Source organism: Centroberyx affinis, unplaced genomic scaffold, assembly GCF_046629955.1.
Source record: "Centroberyx affinis isolate AG114_WGS23_722 - 3 ecotype Tasmania unplaced genomic scaffold, CSIRO-AGI_Caff_v1 ptg000757l_1, whole genome shotgun sequence".
Classification (NCBI taxonomy): Eukaryota; Metazoa; Chordata; class Actinopteri; order Beryciformes; family Berycidae; genus Centroberyx; species Centroberyx affinis.
In genome coordinates, this window is record NW_027279369.1 from 75,739 (window position 1) to 98,583 (window position 22,845).

The following is a 22,845-nucleotide window of genomic DNA, read 5'->3' on the forward strand; positions in this document are numbered from 1 at the left end:
AGTCAAAATGATAGTACATAAACTGAATGTTTGTAAGGTGTTTTGTCTTAAAAGTATAGCCTACTCCTTAATTTCTTTATAGTTTGTTTATAGTCTTTTATTCCTTAACTATATGACTTCTAGATAGGACATTGTTCTCTTTTTGTTCTCACCCCACCATAACTCAAAATACAAGCTTGTGTTGCTCTAATGTTTACAAACAATACAATTGTAAACAAACCTTTTATGACATTAAAGTACATCTAAAACTCATGTTAGCTCTTGCAAACTGCTATTCCTTGTATCAAGAGCTCTATCTCTTTCTTTGTAGGTGTGTAAAAAAGTTGCATAGTGTACCTTTAATGATAAATACCAATTTCGTGAAAAATAACTTTAAGACTTTATTTTCTAGATCAATAATGAACGAGAGACATGCAGTTAATATACAAGTTCATGAAAGATCTGTAATTCAGAGATACAGTACTTGGTAGGATTAAATAATTCTTTTTATATTTAAAAATCATTTTAAAAGGTTACAGGTACTAAATGTTGTTGTTTTTGGTCTTTTAACTACAGGTGGTCAACTCTGTTATTCAGATCAACTCTGTTATCATCAATGTCAACTCTATTTTTGTAAGATTTTGTCTTTAAAATGATCATTAGATATGTTTTATTGTTAACAAAATGATCAGAAGCTGTCTCATAACTAACATTCTTACCACATGAAAATTCAAAGCATTTCATTCATTATTAAAACAATATTTAGAGAAAATGCACACTATCTTGGCAACTTGTCAGTTAATTTTTTTGATTTTTTTACTCCAAAACAAAAAGTCTTTATCTTATTAGATTTAAATTGAATTAATGGATGTAGAGACAGAAGTTCTCTTAGGGAAGGCATGGTTTTAAATTGTATAACATTTGTTGACTATATATATTTAACCCAATTTGTCTATAACAGAGTTGACCGATTTTTCTGTTAGTACATTGATTTTCCGAAAAAATATTTAAAATCTTACAGGTTTAAGATCAGCAAATACTGACAATGTTAAATTTGAATGTTGAATGGAAAAAACATTCCTATTTTTTATTTTCTTTCTGTACTTGAAATGTACCCGCAATTCTAGAATCAGCCATATATATATATATATATATATATATATATATATATATATATACACACGCACACACACACACACATATATATATATATATCTGTAGACCAGTGCCTATGGTTTTTGCACCACTGAACTCTCAAATGTGCATTTGTCTTTGTAATGAGGGGTTTATGCACTACAACCCTACTATAACATCCCTCTCTATGTAGCTGTCGACGGGCTGTTCTTGCTGACACAGTCTGATCATGTTTTGCATTGACATTCTCAGTCACCTGAGGAAGAGTTGCTCTTCTGTTTTTCCTTACATGTTGCACAAGCATCACGGTCATCGAATGTGTGCTTTCGACCACAATTTCCGACCCTATTTACTGATATCTTTTGCATAGATCTAAATGCAGATGTCACTTTACTCACTGTTCCTATTGTAACACTAGCCAGTTGAGCAGTCTTTGTGACTGAAGTTCCTGCCATCCGTGCCCCAATAATGAAGCCTCTTTCTAAGTCACTTGGATCTTTTCCTCTTGCAGGGAGGAGCTGGGCTGGTTGATTGAAGCTCAGATACAGGTGTGGAACAGGACCTAGAAACACAACACATAGAGAAGACATGCACAGACAAAGAGATGCTAGGAGAGGGAGGTAGGGGACGAGGATGGAGAGGAAGTAGGAGAGGCAGGCTATGAAATAGCCGGCCCCGTGACATAAAACACAGGAGAAAAAGAGGACCAAAAGAAGGCCCTTCCTGAACCTAACACTAAATGAAAGTAAAACAAACTACTTACAAAAAAAAGTACAATATTGTCACCCACCCACCAAAGTCACGACCGGCCCACAGGGCACCCCCCACAGATCCCATGATCAAGCTGCCCCCCAAAAAAACTGACAGGACCTAGACAAGGCGATCGCGCCGACCAACCCACCAGAGACAGCACCTGTCTCCAAAAACCCGCCAGCCAACTGTTGCCCTGAGAGGCGAAGGCCATTCCACGCGCAAGGTGAAATTACGGAAGAAAACTGGGACAGCCAACACTGGCACACTGCAAAGGAGAGCTATTGGCAGTCAATAAAGCAGACTGACAGGAAGAAGTCCAGACAAAATCATGGACTAATCATGCTTATGAGAGGAACAACTACATCCGCAAAGTTCCTACAGAATCCATTCGTCCCCAAACATTGACGGAATGCACGTTTGGACTGAAACGGGATAATCCAATACCACCTGCACCTTGGCCGCCACAGGGCGCACTTGCCCTTGACCCACTTGCTTACCCAGGTAGGTGAAAGTTGCTTTCCCAGATTCGCATTTTGCCAAATGCAACAGCGCGCAAACGATGGTAGATGTTGGTTAGAGTCACCAAGTGATCAGACCAAGTCAAGTATGCCATCTAAGTATGCCTCACAGTTTTAATGCTAAACAAGACCTTGGTCATTAGGCATGAAAAGCGGCAGGGGCATTTCTTTAGCCAAATGGCATAACGGTGTACTGTAAAAATTGATCAGCTGTAACAAAAGCAGAAATTTCAGAGGTACATGGAGTCAAGTCATGTTTAGTGGGCTGATCCTTATTCACTCAATTCAGTTGTTACAGAAACAGGGAGTTTTGTCTAGTGCTGGGGACAGCTAGACCATGTTCAAGCAAGTATTTAACCTCTTGCATAATAGCCCTCTTACTAGGGTTTACATGGTAGGCGTACTGTTTTATTGGAGTATGGCCATCAACATCAATGTCTGAAGTCTGGGATGGATTGTCAGAGAACAGGGACACATCCTCAGTCAAACAAACAATATCTGCATGGGCCAAAATAGATAAGTGGGATAGATGCGAGTCCAGATCTTTCAGGATTTCAGAATTTTCATCCACGCACAAGGCAGCGAACCACTGCTCTTCCACTGACCATCCTCCTCCGGACAGTACTGGGGTGAGACCACAGAAACAGAAGCGACGGAGGCCACTGTAGGGGGCAAAGGAGAGACTTTAACATTATCTCAGGACACATACGGCTATTAATGTGGCGAGCAAGGGTATTTACCAAATTGTCAGTTTCACTAATTTGACTATCAATGTTGTAGGGGCCATAGAATTTTGCCTGGAGAGCGGATCCAGGAATGGGAAGCAGAACTAAGACTGTATTGCCAGGCTGAAAAGTTCTTGGAACTGCTTTTTAGCCCAGCGACAGAAGAGGATCTATGGATGGCATTGTCAGTTGGTCGATTGGTCTGTTCACCACTTTATAGATCACGTGGCCCGCAGGGAGTTAGACTGCAGACTCTGAAGCAGGACACCCGAGTTCGATTCCCGGCAGAGACGCTTTCACAAAATTCAACGTCACGGGGCTGTTAGACTCTTAGTCTTGTTTGTCAAACTTGCATTTCATCTTGGACTAACAGTAAACATGAACAAAACACAGATCATAATCTTCCAAAAGAAAGCCAGATCACAGGGAAACAAGTACCAGTTCACACTAGGAGAAAATATCATAGCACACAGCAGCACTTGCACCTACCTTGGACTAACAATAAATTCATCAGGAAGGTTTAATATCGCAGAAAAGGCACGACGAGCCTATTATGCATGTGATGATGTGACTCCTCACGGTCATCACACAGGTTTTTTCTTTCTCTTGTTTAGGTCCTTGGACACATAGTCAGAGTTGTATGTTACTCTTAAATATTCGTGGTCTGAACATTTACTGTGTATACTTATTCCCCTATTCATATGCATATTTTCCAGCCAGATTCTAAATGTTGATTTAGGTTAATTATTTCCATCAGAGCAGTCCTGTCAATATCAAACATTTGGAGTAACCTATGTTAGCTAGGTTTCAGGTAAATTGTTTGCTGCCAACTTCATTACCTTGATACTGCACCATTGAATTAACCACTTTAATGTCACAAACAACACAGATACATAGAATACTGGTCCATCACTAAACATTTATTAAATTAAATACACCATAGAATAATTACACAGACCATACATACCTCTTCTTGGTTTTCCAACACCTCAAAGAGTGCTGCCGGGCGTCGGCACAGTATTTATGGGTGTCTGATGTCATTAGGCTCTACCATAGAGCATGCTTATCCTTTGTTATTTTTGTTAATGGAATATAATAATGAATGGAATCCTACATATAGTGATTTATATATTGTATGGGTAACATGGGATATTGTGATGTTGACTAAAAGTTTACCTGTGTTTTAGGTAAAACTTTATACCACCCTGGACTAGTAAAGTGGTATGGTCCTGGGAGTGGAGGCTTGATTGAGGCCTGTATTTAAGCAGTCTGTGCTTAGACATGGCAGAGAGAGGTTGTGGGCACAATGCTGGATGCTCTGTCCCAACTACCAGTTTGTTGATGTGAGCAAACTTAAAGCTGTCCGATTGATATATTGAGCTTGACTTGACGAAGTCTGATTACATGTTTTTTTCCCCCCTTTTTGTATTTAACTATTCATTTTGTACGCCATCCTGGCATTTGCCATTTTTGATTTTCACCCTAATAAACTGGTAAAGGCTGAGAACTCTGGATTGTCATCAGTCCTGTTATTTGCCTAGGCCCCTCATCAATGCCACCCATTTACAATGCAATTAGAAGAAACATCTCTAAATTCAATCCCCCCATAACAATTTGGCTTAAGATTTTTGGATCCATAATACAAGCAATCTTACTTTAACATGGGATACACACACACACACACACACATCAAAGACTGTGACATACACACCTCCACCCTCAGAGACTGCTACCACAGACACAATTTATAAACACAAGGATTTAACATCTATTTATTAATATTTATAAAATTCAACCTTTGTAAATTTGGAAATGTGTAAATTTAAATTTAACTAGTGTCTTTTATTTTTAAGTTGTACTTGCACAAGTCTTTTTCTAAAATTATGCTGCTATTACTGCTTTTACTACCGCTTTTATTTTTTTTGTTTTATTTTAACTACACCGAGAAGCCAGGTGAAATTTCATTGTACCTGAGTATAATGACAATAAAGATCATTCTATTCTATTCTATTCTATTCTATTCTATTCTCTTATATTCTATAAAAACCCAGCAGAACAATTCCATCTTGAATTCTGCAAGCATATTTTACCTGTTAACAGAAGCTTGAGAGTCGCTTCCTGCTTCACTGTGAAAATATAAGAGTCATAAATGTATACCTACCAAGTATTATGCTGAAAATTTCAATGTTCTCTGTGTTTACAGAAAGAGAAAAGCTCCAGGTTTTATTGGGGGAAAATAGAAAAACTGTAGAAGAACTCGCAGCTCAGTTTGTTAGTATATATGTCATCAGCGGCGTGAAGAAAAGATAAATGTTGAAAATGTTTCGTCTGTTACAGTTTCTTCTCCCTTTCTATCTATTTACTCTTTCAAGAGTTCTTCTCTTTACAATATTGCTATCAACTGAATCAAATTGCAAAATTTAACTAAACTAGTAACTTTACTGAACTGCTTTAGGTTATATTGTAGTTGATATGATTGTTGATATTTGTTAGATTACTATATATTCATTATTAATTATTAGTCAATGTTGCAATCTTACCCCATTTGAAATCTTGCACTGTTTGGAATGGAAAAGACAGATGGTTTGATAGAGACTGTCAAAAGCTTAAAACACAGTTAAGAAAAATATCCAACCAAAAACACAGAAACCCAGGAGCTTTTACGCCTTCAATATTGTGAGGCTCTTAAAGGTTATAAAAATACACTCAGAGCTAAAAAGAAAATTAAAATACACCAGTAAACAACTGAATTTAATCGAAGACAGTATAAATTCAAACTCACTCATGACAGTGGAGGGAACAAGTTACATTTACTGTTGATCATTATTATTTATTTTATTCTATTTTATTTTATTAACATTTTACTATTTTACTATAATCAATTTATTTTGTGTAGTATTTCATAATTTTATTTTTGTTATTTTTATTGCTTGTATTATCTTTTGTTGTTTATCTTTTATTATCTTAACTACCCATCTTTTATTGTTGTCATATTCAATTAACTCTAAATCCATTTTTAACATCCTACGTTTTGTCAATCACTTGTAAAGCACTTTGAATTGCATTTGATTTGTTGGAAAGGTGCTATATAAATAAAGTTTGATTGATTGATGTATTGATAAACGCCAACAGAGATCAAGTATTAAAACCAGAAATGAGTACAAATCTCATTCATCACAATCACATTAACGATCGGAAATAAACAAAAATGTGATTCAAAAGCTATTGTTGTTGTCCATCTTCTTCTATCAATTTGACAGTAACCTTTCCTACCCTAAACTTACAGTATAGGTTGAGAGTGGTACTCAAACTCAAGACCTTGGGAGTTCATCACCTCAGTATGGAGTGATAAAGAGGCAGCAAGTGACAGATATTGAAGGAAGACCTATTTGAGTGTTTCTGATGATAATTCAAATAGAGTTGCATTCATTTTACAATAAAAATGCCCAATCATCACACACACACACGCACACACACACACACACACAAATCTTCCTGAGAAATAAGGTAGGCCTAGTAAGTCAAAAAGGAATGTTAGCAATAAAAACCCAAAGAAGTTACTCAAAATTGCATTATGGTTTATTGTTTTAAAGTACATAGAGAGGATGCTTTATAGACAACAACAATTAGAGCCATCTAAAATAATTACATCAATAATCTTTTTATATCTCACATTAACAGTGCAAACAACAGTACTGTTAAAAAATTTAAGACAGGTCATTAATGATACACAGCTCTCTATGTAATACTGACTTGGCCCAGCGAGGAGACAGGCACTCTCATCCCCATCACCATCACCATCACCATCATAATCCTCAATCAATTATAGACGGACTAGGATAACCTCCTAATGTGACCACAACATAGATATAAACATTGAAAGAGGCATTTAAAACAATGTCAATACCTAGCTGTACATTAACTATGGGTTTTGACAATCTCAACAATAATGCTTAAAGTATGGCCAACATCATGGGGCCAGTCTGGCGGACATGCACTGAGCCACATCCCGGGAACATCATTCTGTTTCCCTCAGAGGAGATCTGTGTTAAAATGAGCATTTATGTGCAGGCCGACGTTTTAATTCTGTGAAACTGGCCCCATGTGTCGTTTACGAATCAACAAATACTTCTACGTTAGCCTTACTGGACAGAATTTCTGCAACATGAATGTAAACAGATATTAATATATTTATACATATTTATATTAGGCAGGATAAGTATGTTAATCATTGGATCTTAATGAGTTGGGTATCACTATATGAACTCAGTGACACATTCCTAACACCTGCTCAGAAGCATCAGAACAGCTACATCGTGGCACATTCACACAAGCTGACGCAGGTCTCATTTAAGCTTTCTGTACTAATTTGTGACATAGTGGTAGAGCAGCAATTTATTGAGCGGAAATTTCAAAATAAAGGTCCTCCAACCAATTGCCATTTTCAACTAGAAAACAATTTAAAGTTTTCGGAATTTGTGCTGTGAAGTTGTTTTTTATACATTGTATGCACTAACCCTCTCTAGTACCCACCTTTGCATGTGTTCCCCACCCTGTTCACTGGAGTTTACAGTCCAAGGTTTACATAGCCTGGTTGGCTAACTGTTAATTACTAGCAACTAGTTACACAGCTTGCAACAGTCCCTTATTAGCATTAAAATAGTAATATAAGTTTATTTGTGTAGCACAACGTAGCACAACATAAAACACGATAAAACAAAGCTTGACATGAATTAAATATTAGCGCTACCTAACATACTAAATGTTAACGCTAAAGAAATATAGCCTTAATGAGAGGTAGTCATCTAACAAGCTAGCTTGCCGGTTTTTTATTCATTTGAAAAGGCTTGTGCATTAGCTGTCTAGCAAATGTTAGCTATCATAATGCTTTGGAAAAAAGGTAGAAAGCTAGTGCTAGCCAAATATCTGACTGTATTAGGCTGCAGACAGACTAGTAAGCTGTGTAGGAAGGTAATTAGCTAAAGATAGCTCTTATAATTACCAGCCAACCAGTAGCTGGAGGCTAGCAGTAGCTAACTGGTTGAACTGTGAGCATAAGTCCAGTGAAGAGATTGAGAAGCACATGGAAAGATGGTATAAGAGAGGGGTAGGCCTAGACTATGTAAACAGCATACAACATGTCAAAAACAGCTTGATGACACACATTTTCATTGCTTACCATATGTACATTTTCTGTTTATTTTTCTGATATCAATCCCCAGGAGTTTCACTTTGAAATGTCAGAAAAGTTCAATAAAATGACACGTTTCATCTACTATCCTTTGTCATGAATGGCAAGTATTGCCAAGTATTACATCACAACCAAGTGAAAGCTGACATGAGTGAATCAGTATTCATAACTATGTACCGCAGCTGATATGAAGCTCTTGTTCAAGTGTTATGAATGTGTTAAGAGTTCAAGTTAAGTTACCGATGGTGGCCATTATTTGAGTAGGGAGCAAAAATATGGACGCATTAAAGTAACATGCAGGCACTAAATAATCTCTAACATTTTCCCGGTCCATTACAAAATTCACATTATTCTGGGCTAAAAGGTCTCAAGCTGAAAAGTCATTTCTAAAAAAAACAAGCAACGCAAAAGAGTCAGAAGCATAACAAGGACATTTCTAATGGACAGGATGACATGCAGGCTGCCACCTCACTGCTTTCAGACAGAACAGAGACAGATTTGGGTTTCTATAGAATCATCCTGTGATGAACATTAGGCTATTACTCCTGGACAAACAATGAGCTTTAAAAAAAGACTAAAAGACTGGTTTCCACAAGTATACTGAGCTTAGTCGGGAGAAAATAGGAATCCCGATTGAATGGGACTATTCATGTCAGGGAAATAGAGCCTATATGTGTTACTATGGAGAGTCACTGCTGACACAGTTTGTTCTTGAACTAATAGTAATCTGTCTCCAGGGACTCTGCTCTGTCTTATCAATACAAACGTGTAACCATAATCACTTCAGTGACTGCAAGTCGGGCGGTAGAACTATTAAGAACCGGCATACCAGCGTATTAAACAAAGAGTAGTTGTGCGTACTTGGGTTAGGTGAGATTTTGTTTTGGGCCTCTAGGTGAAGTCCAGTAAGAGCGGGGATCTTCAACACCTTACCTGCTACTAAGCAGTTTAGGCAGTTGGTAGGTTTCCCTTAGTGTTGAGAGAATAATAGTGCCTATGGAAATGGGTGTGAAGCGGATGGTGCTAGATCTGCTGCCACATGAGGGGCAATCGGTCAAGAATTCACCTGCGTTATTGCTATGGCCTCTATGACGGTCTACATTTATGAACATGACTTTCCCAAAGGGAGAAATCAGATGAGAAAGGTTCTTGATTTTAATAGTTGTAATTAACAGTGATTTCCAAGGCTTAATTTCACAGTAGTGGCATCAGTCCTGAAACTTTCTGTGAAACCTTTCAGCTACCGTCATTCTTATATGTGGCAAAGGAGTAGAGTGCTGAATGTTTGCTGTTGCAAGCTCAACTGTCCTCGGACCTTGGAACAACTTATATAATACATATGAGCTGTGTGTGTGTGTGTGTGTTATTGTGTGGATTGTGCTCATCATGGCATGGACCCTTTTCCCCTCCATCCTGGCTGGACTAGAACTCATGTTGGTCAGTCGAGTTCCTGCTGGGTCAGGCTTTATTTGTGCTGGGCCAACACGTCATTGAAGATGTTGAGGAAGAGGTGGACATGGTACTCCTTGAAAACCAGCGCCGGGCGGAAACGGATTGATCGCTCACCACAGCCTCCCAGGAGGACACCTGTCGATGAGAGACACTCTTACCATGCATCCACTCTATGACCAGCACAATCAACAAGTCACCAGAAGTCCATTCATTTCCGAAAGATTTGAGTGACCAGGCTTGTGACTAAACTCGGCGTGGACGCTCAACAAGTTTGTAGGCTGAGAAAAGTCGGACATGGCCGAGCTATTCTCGGTCATCGGTCAATAACACCCAATCAAATGTCCATGCCAGGACAACTACTGCTTACTCTACAGGTACAACAGCACAACCGAATGAAGAGAATAAATGCAGAATGCTTCTCACCCTTGTCTCTGGCCTTGAGGATGATGCTGTTGCGTGTGGGGTCATCACGGACGTCGATGGCGCAGAACGTCCCTTGTCCTCGAGCTCGGCTCAGTATGCTGGGGTACTGGGCCTGGGGACCGGAGGGCAAGGTAAGAGGACACACATACATTAAAGGCACATTCACACCAGGGCATGTTTTGGAGCAATTTATTCGAACTCTGGAGCATTTACTCATTCAGTTCAGTTTGTTTGGCCACGTGAGAACAATGCCTTCAAGCAATATTCCACTTAGTTTTAACATGGGGGTTATTCGGCACTTGACCGCCATGAAAACTTATATATTTTCTTAACTTTCTTCTTATGTTTCTTCCTAAGAAAAAACTTAGGAATAAATGGTATTCTTGAAATGAAAGTTCTCAAATTTGTTCTTGATTTTTTCTTAACTTTAAGAAAGCTCTTCACCTGTCTTAAAACTCCTACAGTGAAAAGGTAAGCCTCTAATATCATATATTTAAACACATTTTAGACAAGTAGGTTATAGTTCAAAGTCTTCATAGGTTCCCCTACACCTAACATTACGATGAACAAGTATTGTAAAGCTTTATTTGGTGTAGGGCCAGGTAGGCCTCTGTCTCATGTCTGTTGAAAATAAGCTACAAATTTTACAGTTACCAACAGCAACCAATGTTTAAATATTTGCTCTAGTTGCCCTAAATAGGTTTTTCCCCAATTGTTTTGTCGATGGAAGCACTTTGGGTTGCCTCCTAGCCTTGTCTCCTAGCCTCAATGGTACTAAGCCTAAAGTTTATTAACCAGAATTAATTCAGGCTCTATTTTGAGAAGTTCTTAAGTAGGAAAATGAAAGAAATCCATAGAAAATATTGAGGAATTGCACTTAAGAGCCTTCCTAAGACTTAAGAACTTCCTAAAATTTCCTCTTATGTCATTTCTTAAGATCTATCTCAAGAATACATTGGTGAATCCGGCCCCAGATTTTTACTTCCCATTCATTTGAATGAGGCCACGAGAATAGACTGAAACTTTCATTTAAAGGAATAGTTCAGTAGTTTGAACCCTGGGCCCAAATAACATGTTTTCCGATAAACATATAAAACATAATAAGTGATCTACTTGTGAGTTCATGAGACTTTTGTTTACAAGCCCTGGTAAACTTTTTTCACGGACAGTACCATACACAGCACACACACACACACGCGCACACACACACACTTGGGCCTACCTGTAGCTCATATAACCCGTGTAGCAAGGCTTTCCCGGAACGAGTCACCTCCTCCAGAAGGTTTTCTCTACGAATCACGTTGAGAACCTCAGACAGGAATAGGTTCTTGGAGGGGTCGCCCATCCACGTGTTGAAGATACGGTATGGCTAGACGCAAAACACACACACACACACACACACCTGTAAATAACACTTATCAAAATGAGAACAATAATGTTGATGTTGGCCTGTTTTGCTTGAGAATATACCGCTATACTGCTCATATAGATAACCTTTTTTTTTCACTTTTCTTGGTATTTTTAAAATATTTTAATATGTTAATCTGTTGATTTTTTTTTTTTTTGCATAATGAATGTGTATTATAGGCCTATTACCATACAGTTACAGTCGCCTATAATAGACGTTCAAATAGCTTAGTTCAAATGTTATTTGCATGTGATATTTGTGTTCTATTCTTCGGTCATGTCTTTACTCGAATAGCTAAACCCATATGTTTGTAAGACAAGCATATGTCCATAGACCATTGACTTAATATTCCTAGATTTTTAGACTCAAGCCTCTGACTCTGTAGTCTACCGGTTAATTCAAACAATATGCTGATGCCATGTGCTCAAAAGATTTCCTTTATAGCCTAAGTTCCCTTCTATCAGTTTGAATGGAGATCAGATCACTTGATGTCATCTTTGCAAAAGAGAGAGGGGCAGGTAAGGAATTTAGACATTTAAAACAGTTTGTAAATGGACGGTTACACACATATCCAGCTTCACTTTTGGCACGTAAAGTGAACATGCAGGACCTGTATGTGGCCTGAAATTCCTTGTAGTCAAGATAAAAAAATAAAAAAAAGAGAGACCTTGTCAGCCTGCAGCTCATCCCTGTGGTAGTAGCCACCGGTCAGGAGCTTCTTGCTGAAGGAGACAATGTCAGCAGGGTCATCCATGCCCCAGTGCTCATGGGCCCAGAACTTTCCTGTAGTGCCTCCACCCGTCTGGACTTCATCCACATGGAAAGCACAGCCATGCTGAGGGGGAGGCAGCGGGTTAAGAGATTGAGAAGTGGGAAAGAGATAGAGCAAAAGAGATTGCTGACACCGAAAAGCAGGACTACTAATCTAGGACCAGAGCACACCCATGATTTCAATGTCATTTAGTAGGAAGCAAGGCTTAAACCTCCATCAGAAGAGTTTGATGGCCCGATGCTGGACCACTGCTGGATTAGAATGGTGGGCAATACTGGTGAACACTTTTTAGACCCCATACATACTTGTTACTTCATACGCATACGAAGACACAATTGTCTTCCCAAGATGCCCCTAGTAGAGATTTAGCCCCCTAAACATATACAGTATCTCTGTTGATGCCCCTGGCCTGCAGATGGTGTTACCTGACTACTTGTAACATAGCACTGCGCAATGCTGTCCATCAAGAGGATGTGCAAACGTTTATAAAACTCTTTTTCTATAGACGAAAAAACGGCCTTCAATGTACCAGAAGTGTGGCAAGTACAAGCCCATCAATAAAGGTTTTATTTTTAAGGTTGTATCCGGAAATCCTACTTTTTAATCTAGCTGGCTGACACCAGTGTGTTCCTAGCAGTAGCTGTAGCTACGATTTGGATTTTGTATGTTTTGGGGATTGTGAGCACATTTGGTCAACTATCTGATGGCATAAGCACTTGGTAGCCATGTTGTCTTTGTTTTCTTTGGTTTTGTTTACTCTAAAGACATACAACATACATCTACTCCAAACCATTTGTTGTCCATATAAAATGTGTTGCTAAATGATTGGAGGTGTCTGGATTCATGACTGTCACAGTTATTACATTACTTGCCAAGATGCGCACAGGTGACAAGCATGTAAATAGCACCAAGCTAATTTACACTTATTTAAGTTTGTTTACTTACAACTCCTGATTAAAAATACTGCTGGTTTTCACTATCTGAATTAGTTCATTTTCCACGGTAACAGGATATATACAGTACATAGGGTCACTCATAGTTGGAGTATGAAGATGTATATCCTGAATATTTCCTTAATTGGGATATCATCTGGAATAATTTGTACATGTAAACATACTAGGGTCTAGTCTGTCCTCAGTAACCAGTTAACACAACTTCATTGTCAAGTCGAAGCTATTCGCGATGAGGACAACAGGCCGAGGCCATCTGAACCGACTGTTGCCATAGCGATAATTCGCACCTTGCGAGCGATGTTGCGGAGGTTCTTGAAGAAGTCCGGGGTGGCGTGGTTATCTCCGCCTTCAGCCTGGATGGGCTCGATCACGATGCCTGCCACGGGCTTCCCCTTCTGCCTCCACTTCACGATCAGATCCTCCACCTGAGCGGAAGCACATGCGGGAGTTAGCGAACACACACACACACACACACACACACACACACACACACACACTCATTCATACTAGCACTGCCACTTTTTGACCTCTGAATCAAATTAGAATTTTGTTAAATAGCTAACACTCAAATAATATCTTCATCAGTGTGAATTCCCTTTAAATGTGCACGCATGCTAGCAGCAATGCTGTAGCGTGGTTTCCAGATCACTTTGATTAAGAAAACAATTTAATATGATAATACTGTTGTTGTTGTTATTGCCACATTTGCTTGCAATTGTAAAAAGGAAAGGGAAGACATTAACAGCACCATTATATAGAGAGAGAAATTTAATTACATGTAAATATCCACATTCGAAATATTCTTAGAAGCCAAATTAGTGCAAATTCAATTTTGTGGGGAAAAGATCATAGCCATAATTTATGCTCATGTGCACACACAAATGTACTATCACTGTACAGATCACACACACACACACACACACCTACCTCCTCCAGACAGCGGGCCTCTTCCTGTGCGTTCTCCCTGGTAAACTCCTCCAGTGGGTACTGCAGTCTGGGGAACGGGGCGATCGGCCAATCGAACGACGGCACATCCAGCTTGTGAATGGCTTTGGAGTGCGTCGTTGCCAGGCAACCTTAAAGAGGCAGGGGCGCTGTGTTAGCGATGTATCGACAATGCCACAAATACGGTTCTCGAGTTTCATATTGACGGCTGGTCACCTTAGGGTGCGCTCACACTATTCTGTTTATATGCAGAACAAGCGCTGTCTTAATTGTATCTTGTGAGAATAATTTGAACAAGCAGATTTGTTTCCATAGCAACCAGCAGTCGTTATCAGTAAACAGTGCTGATGTCCAACTGTCAGACACACAGCCAATGACAGCTAGACGCCGCTAGTGTCAAGACAAACAAACAAAGAATGGAGAGAGAGACATAGGGCATCTTCTCTCATTCAGACCTATTTTCATATTGAAGGCAAATTCCGGAACATTTACTGTTTTGGCAATAAAGTGTTTTCTGATTCTGATGTTGAAAGCTTTGGGATCTCATCGTCAGCTCTGCTCCACTTTTCTGTTTGAAAAGTAAAAGTAATAATTCTAACAAATAAAATGAACACAACTAAGATGTAGCTTATTTGTGCACAATGTAGCCTGCTATAAAGAGTTTTGAATATGCCAAGGTGGATTCTCGCATCACTTGTATACAGTCAGCCACACTGCATCACTGCCTTTACTTTGAGTGGGGATCGAACTGCAAACGCCCCGCTCAGCAACATTTAGAACTGCCACAGTCTGTTCAACAAGAGTAATATGTATGTAATATTTATAGCTGACTGAGGAAATCATCCATTAATGCATCATGTCTAGAATGTCATGGAAAATGTATCACTTGCTCTCTTTGTGATAAAAATGTTTTGAGATTCCAGTTTAGCTAAGGCTTAAAGCTGTCACTGAGTTCAGAAAAGCTTGTGACATATTTTTCACATAAGGAATTCATATGCCGTTGCAAAGGTAAAATAATCTGGGTTACATTACGACATGAGAACTCATATTTTGCCGTATAGCGACATAAAAGAGCGCTAATTCTGAAATGATGCTCAGAAGCTAGCTATGTGGAGGTGTTAAGCAACTAGCTAACGTGAGCTAATGTGTTGATTAGCTGTGTGTATTCTACCACACACATAAGTGGGTCAGCAAACTTGCCTTTTAATTAACCTTGTTTTCTTTTTGTTATAATTACTGTTGTAGCATCAAGCTCTACTACTCTTTTGTTTTGCAGAACTTTGAACTGCTGGGAAATATGTGCTTGCTTGATGGAAAAATTTGGAATACTGGCTACAGTTAGCTAACGTTAGCTGTCGAGTTTGAGTCTCTCTGTAGGTAGCTCACAAGCTACTTGCTTGTGAGCAACATCCCGTCTGAGACTGCAACCCCTAAGGGCAGGGTGCTGAAAATTAAAATTCCCCGCCGGCTGTACTTCTTCCTCAACAGCCAGAGGGAAGAGGATTATGTCATTTTGATGCCAACCTCTTCCAAATCCAGAAATTGTGATGAAGAGAATTAAATACAGACTGCTTTGTCTGGCCACCAAGACGTATTGATATACCGTATTTCCTCTAATAGTGGCCGGTAGTCAATTAAAAGCCGGGTCTCCGATAATGTCCGGGGCCGTGGTCGACACGAACAAATAAAGGCCGGACCCAAATACAGGCCGGGGAAAAAAACAAAGGAAAAAACAACGGTGGATACCGGTAAACTACTGGTGCCTGTTATATAATGTAACTGGAGTTTGTAGTAATGTACAAGTGCCACAAGATGGCAGTATGCCACAAGACGGCTCGGCCGGCGCAAGTCTCTGGAGCGTGCTATCGTCGATTACCGTAATTATCGGTAATGGATTGCAGTAACAAAAAAACTGCTACCTAACGAACCCCAACAGAAGCAGATCAGAAAACAAGGAGGCTTCGTACTAAAATATGAGCAAATATACTTATCAAACAGAGGAAATTAGAAATAAAGGCCTGTCTCTAATATAAGCCTGCTTCCAATAAAGGCCTGGTACCCTCTGCAGTTGAGGTAAATAAAGGCCCGGGCCAATATTAGAGGGAATACGGTAGTCGAATCTCAATCTGTTAAATGAGCTAAATGTTATTTTGTGGTGGAATGTCCCTTTAAGATGATAGGAATAGTTCACCCAAAAATGAAAATTGAACGTGTCAGCCACAACACAACTGTTTTCAATTTTTTACACTAAAGTACACTAGCAAAATACTGTGGAGTCCAATGAGTCCAACGGTCACCTAAACAAACAGGCCAGCGTATAGAATGGTGAAGTGAGGCATTATGGGATAGTGTTAAATACTATAACTCACCCATGGTTCTTCCATGGAAGGCCCCCATGAATGATAAAATACTGAGGTCTGGACAACCTGGGACCTGTAAGAAAGACAGACAGACAGACAGACAGACAGAAAGAAAGAAAGAAAGAGAGAGAGAGAGAGAGAGAGAGACAGAGAGAGAGAGAGAGAGAGGCATATATTTAGTACAATATAGCGGGGCATCCCATATTATAATTAGCAGTGTACTCATTCACCCACCTGGTTAACCATGCAGGAGGTGAGGTCGTCATCAGATGGTGTGTTGTGGCCTCGCTCCTTGTTCTATAGCAAAACCAAACACACAGTCAGGGACTCAGAGGAATGGGGAAAGCCACAGAATTAGAATTTTGTTGTTGAGATAGTATAAGATCTATTTTTATTCATCTTGAGATTGCCTCCTTGTTAGCCATTTTCCGTGTGTGTGTGGGGGGGTTGAATTTCCCCCGAACCAATCACTAGTGACTGATGTATCCGGCCGCTCTGATGTCATTTTCGGTGACACTGGTGCTGGGCGTATTTAATAACTTCACCAAGAAGGTCAGTCGTTTTTGACAAAAATATTGTCTTTTCAAAGACAATATGTTGGTTAAGAGGGTGATTTCAACAAATATTATTCTGCTGAAATGCCAATAAAAAAAACTGTATGAACGATTCAAAGGGTCGCTCTACAAAATCTGAATTCAGGAGTCTGGAACCAGGCTAGTCATCAACAGGAAATAACAGTAAAACTCAAAGGAAGTGTCAGGTTCACAGCAGAGAAATCCTCATTTGATTTCACTTAAGTGAGGTCACAACCTGGGAACTGATATATCAGTCTAACCTTAGTGTGCACCACTGAAAATTGTGAGGCTCTTGTACTTTAATGACTTGAAAAGGTTTCTCAAGTCTTGACAAAAGATTCTGTGTTTATGTAAATGACTTAGATTTAAAGTGATGATGAGCTTTGGAAATAACCCCTTGGGCTTTATTGTGCTGTCATTTTATGAAATTGTCACCTAAATTGATTCATTCATTCATACTCACCCTGTACCAGATAAACATGGCTTTGTAAGCATTCTCATTGGAGCAAGAGCCACAGGCCATCGTCTGAACACGACTCATTCCACTGGGAGCCACCTAATAGAGGAGGAGGAGAAAGGAATGAAAGGAAAGAAAAACAAGGTTAACAGTAAACAGCCCCCATCTGGACCAATCAGTAACAAATATGTCACCTTGTTTTGAGCTGTAATTGTAATTCCCCCTCGGGCCAATCCGTGTGCAGTGATGCATCTCACCGCTGTATTCTAAGTTTTGTCATAATGGGATCAGTGATGTCTTTTATATAGCTTTCAAAATGTTGGGCAAATAAGATACCCAACTGGATGGCAAATTCTTTTTTCGTCATTAGTTTATAAGAAGCTAATATTGCAAAACTGGAAAAATAAAGAAGCGCCAACACTTCAGAAATGGAAAACATTAATGAAATATTACTTGAGTATTGAAAGGACAATGTCGGAGGACAGCAACAAAGAGAAACAAATTTCACAAGATATGGAGCTCAATTTATGAAGCTCTGTAGATTGAGTGGAGCCGCGAAATCACAATCAGCATCCATAAATTATAAGGAAGCCTGTTTTTGTTTTTATTTTGTTCTGTTTTGGTGTGTGTGTGTGTGTGTGTATGTGTGATAAGTGTGTATATGTTTGTGTGGAGGGGGGGGGGGTGCTGTATTACCTGTGAGGACAACCGTATGTGACTGTATGATACTTGTGAATGAGCAAGTCAAACAGGGTCAAATCATGAAATTTGAGTTCTTGAAGAAATGACAATTATGTTACATGTTGAAATATTGATTGTATTGTATTCAGACCCTTACTCACTCAATAAAAAATAATTTAAAAAAAACATGTCTTTCATAGATATAGATATGACACATGGAAGCGCATACAAATATTGTGAAAAAAAAACCCAATGTGAATGTGTTTGTGTTACTGACTGAGAGAAGACTTTCAGTCAGCTTGTCCGGGAAGTTCTCGGGCGGCAGGATCCCCAGCGCAGGTCGGTTCACAAACGCACTCTGAAGGGAGGAGAGAGAGAGAGGAGAGAACACAGAAAGACACAAATATATGAATCACCACATCACCACACGCCCACACACACACACACACACACACCATTTTGGTCAGCGTCACACTTGGACTCCATTCACTTTTATTCACATTTTAATCAAATCCCATGTGCTCATCATCAAACTAGTATAAAGTGTTCCTACCTCTATTTACTATTCACTATACCATACCATTTACTACACTATGCTATACTACACTCAATGGTGTAGAGGTAAATAAAAAGGAGAGTAAACTATGACCTCCAGATTCCAACAGAAATCTATTATACTTTCAATATAGCATTTCCTTAAAAGACACAATCCTCATATAACTTACATACAGATTGATACTTACTAAGATGGTTACTATGAATTCACATTATACAGATTTATGTCAGCTTAAACTGCAATTAAAAGGGTGAGTAAAGTGGGGTTACCCTCCACTGCATCACTTGACTATGCTATAATAGACTCTCACTGTAAAGGACTGAATCGTCTCTTCTCTCAGCTGGATGACCTACCAGATTGTTGGGATTGGCCATCAGCTTCAGGAGGGCGGGATGGTTATAGCCTGAGAGAGAGAGAGGAGGTGGGGGGTGGAGGGAGGGAGGGAGGGAGGGAGGGAGAGACAGAATTTGATTTAACATGGCATTGGATCAGTCAAGAGCCTCTGGTTTTACACTGTTAAATTAAGTATATGTACGGCCTGACCATGTCCACATCAGGCTTCAGTGAGGTTCTAAAAAGCTTAAAGGAAAAAGGAAGGACAGTTAAATAAGCTATGGCATCAAAAATAAACTTTTATATAGACATTCCTGTTAGGATTTGGTTAAAAATATTTAAAAGCAGAATTCAACCTATTGCTTTATATGGGAGTGAAGTCGGGCCCTACGCAACCTTGACCGCCATCTATGGGATAAGAAGCCATTCGAGATTTTTGAAAACTTTCCATGGGAATTAGCAGGAGTATATGGGAATTAATGGGAACGTGTGGGAATTAACTGGGATAAAAGGGAAACTGTGGAGTTTATTTGCACAGGCTGTATTCACCATGTCGCATACAGACAGAAACAGAAGCTTTTTGCTGTATCGTACACAGACACAAATGCAAACCCTTCTAACAGACATCAAAAATTGACAATTTAGTTGAGTTTTAATTAAATGAGTTGATTCTTTACATGGGATTCTTTCATTGAATGACAAAAAAAAAAAAAAAAAAGGAATGTTGAATAATGTATTCCCTATGATCCCCCTCCAAAAAAGATCAAGAACGCACAGTGAAGGGTTGCAATGAGTGATGTTTTAACCAAAACATGCTGCAATAATGAAGAAAAACGTTATATTTTGCAAATAAATTAAAGCTCACTATTATAAGCTAATATTTTCTATTGAAATTGGGTACAATTTCCAAAATTCGCAAGCTTAACTTCCCATGGAAATTTTCGGGAATTTACTGGAAAGTTTCTGACCCTTTTGAAAGCTTACTCCCATTTGAAACATGTGGAGAAGCATGGAATAACAAAAGCTCAAAGTGGAACTGTTATCTGGCCCTGAATAGAGATATAAATGTGCAGATCAGAGATATTAATCAGAGACTGCTCCTCACCAAATACAGGCTCAGTGATTAGAAAAAAGGAAGATATAAAAAAAGGAATAGGATATAAAAAGACATGGCTACCCGTAGAAGAGCGTATATGTGGCCACTGAGGCTGCACGTCCTCCTCAAATGAATAAATTGAAAAATACCCTTCAGTAAGTCGAGTCCTATATGCTTAAAATAGTGAAATTAATTCCAGAATTTATTATCTTTAATGATGAAAGAAGAGCAGAGAGAGAGAGAGACAGAGAGAGAGATTTGGTTATCGATGCAAGAGAATATGAACTGGAGATGACCTTCTCACAGTAAAATTGTATAAAGCAGCGTGTCACACTGTGTCAAAATCAAACACATGCTGTGAAAAATGCTGTACTTGCATGCCAACAGGAATGAATGGAAACTTGGTTATGTATTGTTAACCCAATCACTGCCTGACAATACTGAAGTCTATCAGCAACTCCCAGTCAGCTTCTAAGCTGGTTCATAAGGTCAATAATTCAGTTCTCACACAAAGCACTGTGCTCTTGTAGACGATAATAAGATGCATTACCTAAGCTTACATAGCCACCTTACATAAAGCCCTGCAGTGCTATCCCACCTCCCACCAGCAGAGGGCGCCAGCCCCAATGAAACCCTATGGCACCCTACCTGTTTTCTCCAGACTCAACTGGAATTGAAGGATTTGGTTTGTGCTCAGTATGATATATGGCTAAACATCACAATATTTTAAATGACAGTGGGTCTACAACTGCATAATAGTAGTACAAGCCTATACAGTATAAATGGTTAATGCGGACATTTGTGACACCGGTGGAATTAAATCGATATAACAAAGACATACCAGACATATGCACAAAATGTACGGAAACTAGAGGAACATTGTTTCATTGTATTTGGCAATGCAGAGAGATTAAAACGTTCTGGGTAGAGGTAAGAGTTATAACCGAGAAGATTATTTCAAAACAAATCTTATTGGACCCCAAGCTTTTTCTGTCGGGTTTATATCCAGAGAAACGTAATTATAGCAAAAATGAACGAACATTTATAGATCTCTGCTTGCTTAATGCCAAAAAATGTATTGCACTGTTATGAAAACGGTTCACAGACCAAGCACTAATCAATGGATAAGACGGATGTTATCAAGCCTTCCATTAGAAAGGATAACTTACATATTAAGGGCTAAACAGCATATATTTGAGAATATATGGATGCCCTTCATTAATTATGTTAAGGACTGGAGATTTAACAGATGATCGAGCGAATGACTAATTTTTGTGGACAATGCAGTTTCTGAGCTTGTAGACATTTTTTTTTATTATTATTTTTCTTCTAAATACTTGTTATATTTTGTATCTATTTCAATAAATATACTCCATTTTGTTTAGATGACCATTTGGTAAAACAGGAAGAGCATTCTTGATGTTTTTTTGTTTTGTTTTGTGTTAATCCAGCAATTTTATGTTGTATTTTATATTATATGTATGTAAAAGGCTGTATTTCATGGTGTTGAAAATTTAAATAAAAATATTGTGGGGAAAAAAAATAGCAGCACTGTAACGATTAGTTTATTCATCGATTAATGGATCGACAGAAAACGAATCGATTATAATTTTGCTAATCGATTTTTATCAAAATTTCAGTCATTTATCAAGTAGAAATACCAAACATTTGCTGGCTACAGTTTCAAAAATGCTATAATTTGCTTGCTTTTCTCTGTCTCATACCCTAAAATGAATGCTTTGGGGTTTTTTGGGCTGCTGTTTCAGATGAGACTCAACAAAAAAAAATCCTTAAATCATGCTTTTGACAAAATACTGGACTGCTCCTTTAATGAGGGCTCCTCTCCACTGATAGGGGAAAACCAGATTGACCCGAACACCACTCCAGCAGACACCGAGCTCGCACAAAGAGTTTAATCTTCATCAAAAACCTGCTTCACTCTCTCTTGTCCTCTGACACACGTACAAACAAACCTCTGCAGCAATGTTCTCGCGCCGGTGATTCCGCCTATTTCCGCAACTCCTCTGCTATCAGCGGGTTTACTTTCGCTACACTTGTGAAGCGCCGATGCACAGCGAAAGGAGGAGGAGGGGTGGGGGGGGTGGGGGGGGGTGGGGGGGGCTGTGAGCATTTTGTTTCCCCAAGTCATTTGCATGCTGCATGCCGCATCTCTCAGCCTCTAGTCCACAAACACCAGAGACACCCACCCACAGTGCCAACCAAAACACACACTTACTCCTTACTCCCACTTTCCTGTCACCATCAACTATGCAATGTCTAAGGAAGGAATGCCATAGCATAATCTATAGAAAGATTATTGGTTAAAGAAATGAAATTCTTATCCGAGTAGGTTCATACGCTCAGTATCCACTTTAGTAAGTACACTTCCCTAATTACACAGACAGGCCACTTCTCCAGACAGTGGGTCACGTATAAATAAAGGTTAACGCTTTCTATGATTACCGTCTCTCTAGAACACTCTAGAGGAGTGGTACTCAACGTGGGGTCCGGGGACCACCAGGGGTCCTTGAGGG

General features: G+C 39.2%; 1 protein-coding gene across 1 annotated transcript in view; it reads right to left on the reverse strand.

Moving 5' to 3' along the window:
- Positions 1 to 6,688: 6,688 nt before the first annotated feature.
- Positions 6,689 to 22,845, reverse strand: part of abat (4-aminobutyrate aminotransferase) — a 50,768-nt gene continuing 34,611 nt past the window's right edge. The window contains exons 6-16 of the mRNA XM_071520000.1: positions 19,236 to 19,285; positions 18,604 to 18,684; positions 17,652 to 17,744; positions 16,848 to 16,910; positions 16,623 to 16,686; positions 14,236 to 14,384; positions 13,596 to 13,733; positions 12,251 to 12,418; positions 11,398 to 11,544; positions 10,176 to 10,287; positions 6,689 to 9,887 (exon numbers count right to left, since the gene is read on the reverse strand). Coding sequence (XP_071376101.1) covers positions 9,766 to 9,887; positions 10,176 to 10,287; positions 11,398 to 11,544; positions 12,251 to 12,418; positions 13,596 to 13,733; positions 14,236 to 14,384; positions 16,623 to 16,686; positions 16,848 to 16,910; positions 17,652 to 17,744; positions 18,604 to 18,684; positions 19,236 to 19,285 — 1,187 coding nt within the window. The 3' untranslated portion in view covers positions 6,689 to 9,765. The remainder of the gene's footprint in view (positions 9,888 to 10,175; positions 10,288 to 11,397; positions 11,545 to 12,250; positions 12,419 to 13,595; positions 13,734 to 14,235; positions 14,385 to 16,622; positions 16,687 to 16,847; positions 16,911 to 17,651; positions 17,745 to 18,603; positions 18,685 to 19,235; positions 19,286 to 22,845) is intronic.